General features: G+C 34.9%; 1 protein-coding gene across 1 annotated transcript; it reads right to left on the bottom strand.

Moving 5' to 3' along the window:
• Positions 1–2,636: 2,636 nt before the first annotated feature.
• Positions 2,637–3,635, bottom strand: LOC131858100 (uncharacterized). Its single transcript, XM_059211085.1, has 3 exons — positions 3,510–3,635; positions 3,111–3,236; positions 2,637–3,023 (listed from the first exon to the last, which is right to left on the bottom strand). Exons 1-3 carry the CDS (start codon positions 3,633–3,635, stop codon positions 2,772–2,774), a joined length of 504 nt encoding a protein of 167 aa, XP_059067068.1. The 3' UTR covers positions 2,637–2,771.
• Positions 3,636–7,358: the final 3,723 nt, after the last annotated feature.

Raw genomic sequence — 7,358 nt, 5'->3', positions numbered from 1 at the left:
TTAATCAATTGTACCTTCACAATTATGCCACACCTGCACATAAAATAGAAAATAAAAATGTCTTAGAGAAGTAACATATATACTTGCGACTGAAATAGAGAGACTAACAGATGAGAAACACAATTCCGAATTTAAAAAAAAAAACTATAGTGCCCAGGATTGAGTTTTGACCCAGAAAAAGTATTTTCATCATTAAAATACTAGTTCAGTTGGTATGCTATTATAGAGAGCAAAGTGGCGACATGAAATGTAAAAGAACATACTCATGAATTTGTCATAATCGATTCCACTGTCTTGGCCTGTCCTGTCATACTTTGTAAGCAAAAGTTGTAAAACTGGCTGTGGTATTGTATATCCCAATTGGCGAAGAGCATCGCGAAGTTCCATGTTATCAATCTTCCCACTACGATCTCTATCAAATTTCTCAAAGATTGACTGCACAGATAGCGCTGAATTAGTTCACTTTAAATTTGAAGGAATATTGTGTAGAACACAAAATGTTTTGACATGCTTGAAAACAACTTAATGGGCAGAAGCAATAATTTGAAGCAAATATGCCAAACATTTTTCCTCACAATGCACATTCTTACTAAGCAATAGATTTAGAATGAACTAATAGGGTACTAATAAAACTAAGGAACAATGAACCTCACCGAATATGACTCAGGCACAAAGTTACAGGGGAGGTAGGAGCCTCACCGACATCACCCACTTTTACCATTTGAGCCATGGGAGAAAAAGAGGGAATAGTTTAGGGTGAGAAAGTGTAGCTGTGACGGTAATAGATCTGTCTTTTGTTCCTCCAGCCATGATCGCTCGAGATGTCTTGAAGCTTCCAATGACCCAGTTGATATAGATCTAGTTCAATAAAGAATACTGTTACAATTGCAACTGTTATGATAATAAATTAATCCAATTTGAGGTCTTTGTTTAGCACTATGTTTGAGTAAATGATCTATATACAGATCTTTGTCAGTTATTAAAACCTCAAATTGTAGAAGATAGATAGCCGACTATCTATCTATAGGCGCCCCCCACCCCAGTTATCCAATCTTTCACGAGAGTTAACTCGTTTTCAAAGGGGCTTTTGAATTGGCTGCGATGCTACCCGTCTTTGCTACTAACTCAGATGTTGCTTCGGTATCTGCTATAGTTGGTCAAGGACTCTAGCACTCGACTGGGGGTCGCGCCTCTGCCCTTCATACTCAATGAGAAAGCAATGAAGGAATAAATAAAAAGAAGCTGGATTGGGCTTATTAACATGACCTCTGGAAGGACAGTCCGCGATCCTCTCATTCTAGGCCACAATTAAAAGGGATTTTATGTGTAGAGGCAAATAGATTTTCATGAACGGAAATCATTCTTCCCACCACTGTTTAGTGAAGAGATCTCTTCCACAACCCTCCAACAAAGATAATCACACAAAGCATGAACGAAAATCTCTAGAAAGAAAGCCTAATGAAATGGAAAAATACTACAGAACCCTACCAAAGAAGAAATTTCTCTAAAATGACAGAAGAAATCAGCTGAAGAGTACAAAAATCTAGTGCCAGAGTTGGGTACTTACCTGGGGCTATGCTGATGTTGTTGTACTGGAATAAAAAGTTTTTGAAATCTCTAAACCCGGCCTGGAAAACCAGTTCTGCAATGTGCTTGGCACAAAGGGTGGAAACAGAGACTGTAGCTATGTGGTCGGTGCCATCCACTGTTAAAACCCTAATCAAATTGCAGTGTCCTGTCGGTGAAGACAGCAGAAACACAACAAAAACACAAATCTGAATTCCCCAAATATAAATGATCATTGTTGTTAATAATAAGATACAGAAGCAGATATATTTTATAACAATATTATAAAAAAATAAACTTGAATACTGCGAAAGGTATATACCAATGCCTTCATTGCACCAGCTCTCTTGTGGTGTTGGAAACCGGGCCTCTTTTATGAGATACATAAACTAAGAGGGGTAGTTCATTTCCAACAATGTCAAGTGCCCTAATATGACCTAAGAATACCTGAAATGAAAAACAAAAACAAGAAATTGGTAACCTGTGGCCTTTTGCAAAATGCTGACAAACGTGATAAAAAAAAGAAAAGAAAATACATTCAAGAGTGCATGAATTACTAACAATCAACATTCTCATCAGGTATTGATAGAGTGTAATAATCCAGTACCTGAATCATCCTAGGATGGTCTTGAGGGTTGTTGCCTATCCATGGCGTTCCATCTTGCATTGCATATCCATCATTAGATACATAGAAATCTTGATACATAGCCATGGCGTTCTATTTAAGGAAACATACCTTTTTAGAAGCTTTCAAATATTGATAATTGCTCACAAAAAACTCACAACTAGAAAATATTTAAGGAATTGTCCTTTTTAGAAGATTATAAATCTTGATGATTCTTTTTACAGTATAGATGTAGCCAAAGATAATAACACCAACCAAACATAATACTAAGTCCTAAATTTGAGTTAATCGTGAAGTTTAGTCTTTGCTGATCCATGAAAAACTCAATTTAACAGTCAGATTAGAACTTTGAAGCACTTAAATATGACTTGAGGGAGATACCAAAAAAATACCAAACTTTATTCTCAAACATATTTGGAAATAATGTACTGTTCAATAGAGAACAGAAGTGAAATCAGAAATCCATTTGTAAAAGTGAATAAATTCACAAGTATTCATTAAACAAATATGATGCTATATAAATTAGGTTTATAATAGTAATGAATTCTGAACAATGATAGGAAGCAAACATGTCTTGTTTTCATTTGTTTCTATCCATCTTCTTGCTTTTTGTCCTCTTTCTACGAGGCACTTTTTTGATTGTGGGTGTGGATTGTTCATCACATTGAACACCCTCCTCAATATTGTTGTCTCCCACTTGTTGAAATTCAAGGATGGTTTCCTCCCGAGTTTCAGGAATGATAGTCGAATCATTGTGTGCAACAAACAATTCATCATGATCCTCTAGCTCCTCTTCATGCTCACTACCTGATGAGTTTGATTGTTGGGCTTCCTATACACGACACAATTTCACTTATTTAAATAACTTAAAACCTCTACTTGAATTATTGCATGTCATATAATATTATAAAGAACTTACCTCAGATTCGTGACCACTCACTAATTTCTCCCCTTGATCTAGCATATGTTGTCGTAGGCCTTGGGAACCATGTAATAAAGCATATTTTAGGTCATCCTCTGAAGCTTCCTTTTGAAAATAGTGAACCTACATAAATAGACATAACCAAATTTATAAGGTATAATGAATCATAAGATACAATTAACTCACAAGTTTGTCATGACTTTTTTTATGAAATAGAAAATACAGCAGATGATAATATTCACTCACCAAACCACCACAAATTCTATTGTACCCACCAGATCCTAATTTATGGGATCCAATACTTGACACCCTAGATTGGGTTGCTTTTGCTGTATCTCGAAGGCATCTTCTCAATCCTCCTCATGCAGATGACCTATAGTTTGGATTATTCTAGACCTTCCTCTTAAATTTGGCATCTTTCGTAAGTTCTTCCCATGTCACTTGGTCTGTGATCCAAGCTGGATGTGGATATCTCAAGTCTTTTGTCAGCTTCGACCTTAAATTGTCTCTTTTAGAGTGCATGTATTTTCATGCAATATCTACAATAATTTCCTTATTGAAACCCAGATTTCCAAATGTTGTTATGACATCTTTAAAAAGGTCATCTTTCTTAGCATTGGATTGCTTCCTCCAATCTATTTGAATGGTATTGCCGAATAATTGTTTAGCACGATGAAAAATAAAGTGAAAGAATTTTAACCCTACTTCATCCTTCAAGACATTTCCTTCTGAGGTGAGCAAGATTGTAACTTCTTGCTTTCCTTTTGTAGTCATTGAGGATATTGTTGTAGTCCTCTGGGTTGAGGTAGATGCTCCTATAGTTGCATCAACCACTTTGTCATTTATTTCCTATATTTACAGTGAGATTGTGAATTATCAGAAACCCAACCAAAATATGAAACTATTTCTAAGCAGCTAGTAGTATGAAGATGATCCAAGACAGTCTTGGAGACATCACTGTTCAAGTTGCAGTAGTCAATAAGAATGAAGATCAGACAGTAAAGAGAAAGATTGTTTGACAGTATCCATAGTTCTAATCACAGTGTTTAAAGAAAGAAAAACAAAATTAAAAATCATTAATTGTAAAATTGTGAAAATGAAAATATATAATTAATTTTACCTGTTCATCTGAGGTAGGCCCTGCACTCTCCAATAATGGCCTTTCCCATAACTGAATTTGTTCACTTATCTCTTGTCTGATTGGAACATTTTTAGGAGTATCTAGTAGGAGCCTTAGTATTATTGATTGGGAATCTATGAGACTCCTCAAGGAAACTTGTTCGGATGTTGGTGGGAGAACTTTGACTGAACCCACATTAGGAACATCAGTGTTTGTTGGAGTAATCCTTGAGACATCCTATAAGGCACAAATACAATATTAGAATGGTATAATAGGTGACAATAACACAATCAAACCCACACAAACATATGATTGAATCTTACCTCTACCATAATAGTAGATGTATTGGAGGGCACATCTGGATCCTTCATGCCAACAAGATTCACACAAGATGGAGTTACTTTTGAGATGGCCTGCATTCCACAAACACAAATTAACATAATATAATAGGGAAAATAAGATAATTTAGCATATAAAAGACAAATTTCAAGCTTACCTCATGCACCATCATAGTAATTTGTTGCCATTGTCCATTTTCTAACATATCAATCAAAGCATTTAAGATCAAAGGATCCCCCATAGAAGAATCGGTTGCACCCATACCCACATTCTTAAAAAGGCACATAATGACATAAAATAAGAAAATATTTATTAGAGAATGTATGCGTAGAGTACCCATGGTCACTAGCAAATGTTTTGCATACTCTACAAAATTTGAAAATACAGAAAAAGATTATAATATCGCAAAGAATAAGGATTTATTCTAAACCAAATCTCAGTCGACAACAATATTAAGGGCAGATTAGTAGCCATAAAAATCCCATAGCATTCTTACTTTGTATCTTTCTAAGAACCTAAAAGAATGGTGTTTGGAATGACACTTCAAGGACAATATTCATAATAGTAAGTCTCAAGATACTGAGCATTCACAATACTCTCTAAGCAATCTAGATCAAAAGGGGTTCGAAGGAATAATATGCCAATCATTTAGAATGCAAACCCGAGACCTTCATAAAGGCATGTAAAAAACAAACCATATGATAATCATAAGCCTTTTTAGTAAGTCAAAGTCACACACAATTCTATAGCAATAAAGACAAAGTCAAGAGCTTTTGACAGTTTGAAGAGAGAAGAACAACTACAGTATGAGAGGAAATGAGTAAATATTATTGTTATTGTAATGATAAGGATAGCAAAGATCATGCGCAATATGAAACAACATGTAGCAGCTAGTACAACCAATTGGTGACAACCATTTCATGACTGAGGTTGATATAAGAGGACCCCATGAAATGCAGCCAAAAATGAAGAAAAAATAATAGTAGTCAAAGAATTTGAAATGTTCTCAAATCATGTCAGCATCATATGCCTAGGATGAAAGTTGCAGAAATAAGTGTCACACTCAACTTATCATAGGGACAATCCTTGTTGCAATTCTATAGAAAAATAATAATCATATGATATTCAAAAGAACTAATAGAAAGTTCAAACATAGAAACATAGATCTTTTAAGTGTTTATCATCAAAATCAGTCCTAGGGAGGCATGTGATGGCCCAAATAGAAACCTTTAGAGCAAATAGAAACCTTTGGCCCAAGTAGAAACCTTTAGAGCAAATAATCTGTAAAAGACAATAATAAGCATACACAGAGGCATATAGAAGACTTTAACACAATCATTAAGATGTTCATGAGTCAAAAGAAGAAGCCTCCTAAGTGAACATCTTACTACAGTCATGCCCAGGCACATGAAGCTTATCACAAATTATGCCTTGTAGCAGCCCTTAATGCACAAAGAGATCAATGAAGAGACATATTGAAATAGTAACACCCATAGACTCAATCACACACAATCATGATGAAGGAGCCAAAGAAACAATCTTTGACAACAAATGTATTTGTGAAAGCGTATACTATGCATATCCAAAAAAAAGACAACCATTACGAATACTTGTATTTCAATCTTCATTCTGTTTCAGAATTATGACAGCATATCAGAATGTACTTAATGAGAACATCATGTAAAAAGTCCCAATGAACAACACAAGATTTTGTCTTCAACAGTCACAAAGCCAAACGAATGTCTCAGAGAAGTGATCCCTCATTAACAAATAATAATGTGTGAAACCAAAATATACATTCACTGTCAAAGATAAGAACATTCATAACAGTTAGAGACAATTAGCACATCATTAAAAAATTGCAATCATAAGAACTAGTCCCTACCATGGAAGCCATTACAAGAAAGGTTAGAACAAATTATAGGTAAGCAAGATTGTAACTTTGTACGAGAAACTTCATACCAACAAATAGTGATTCCAATAAGTATTCATAAAGACCAAAAATAGTGCATTTGTGGTCTAATTGACCTTATGAAAAGAAAAGACAATATGAACAGTCCCAACAGAGATGTAAATTATAAAATATTAATTAAATTGTATTAAATCCTTACAACCATCATGGTGATCAAATAATGTCATCCTCACATGAAATTTCCTCATCTGATGGCATAAATACCCCATCATCAATGGGTCCTAAATCAACAAATAAATTAATACTAGCGTTTTCATGATCTTCATCACCTTCAACTATAGGCAAATGAAAATCAATAAATTCATCATCTTCATGGACTTGATGCCCATCTGGTTGCACATGTCCTTCAAATACTTCAAGGATCTCGTCATGATCGTCATCCTGGTCATATGCATCATTGACAATAAAATTTTCATCATCTCCATCTGCGCTATTTTCATCATCAGGGGGGACTTTTGCATCTTCATTGTCTTCAACATATGTTACTCTTCATCCTCTTGGATCATAATCAATCACAAATGACCAACCATGTTGTTCTAAATTTGGAATGAGAAATATCTGGTCACATTGATTTGGAAACACATAAGGTTCAGAGGTGGCTTCAAACCTAGATGTATTGATCATATGGAATCCATTGTTGTGCAAAAAGATAGTTTTTTCTTCACCCACTTTGATAAGCTTGTACCATTCAACATGAAAAATAACTTTCTTGAAATACATAAAATCAAGCTCTATAATATCCCCCAACACTCCATAATAGCAAAGTGTGCTTGTGATCGAGTGTCTATCATTTGCATGTGAATGACTCTCCACC

This window comes from Cryptomeria japonica, chromosome 1 (genome assembly GCF_030272615.1).
Source record: "Cryptomeria japonica chromosome 1, Sugi_1.0, whole genome shotgun sequence".
NCBI lineage: Eukaryota > Viridiplantae > Streptophyta > Pinopsida > Cupressales > Cupressaceae > Cryptomeria > Cryptomeria japonica.
The sequence above is the reverse complement of the archived record's forward strand: the minus strand, read 5'-3'. Positions and strand labels throughout refer to the sequence as shown.

Coding starts and splice junctions, on each gene's coding strand:
- LOC131858100 (XM_059211085.1), bottom strand. CDS start 3,635: ATGCACTCTAAAAGAGACAATTTAAGGTCGAAGCTGACAAAAGACTTG. Junction 3,237..3,509: donor ATGCCAAATTTAAGAGGAAG/GTCTAGAATAAT, acceptor CTATTTATGTAG/GTTCACTATTTTCAAAAGGA. Junction 3,024..3,110: donor TGAGTGGTCACGAATCTGAG/GTAAGTTCTTTA, acceptor TGTCGTGTATAG/GAAGCCCAACAATCAAACTC.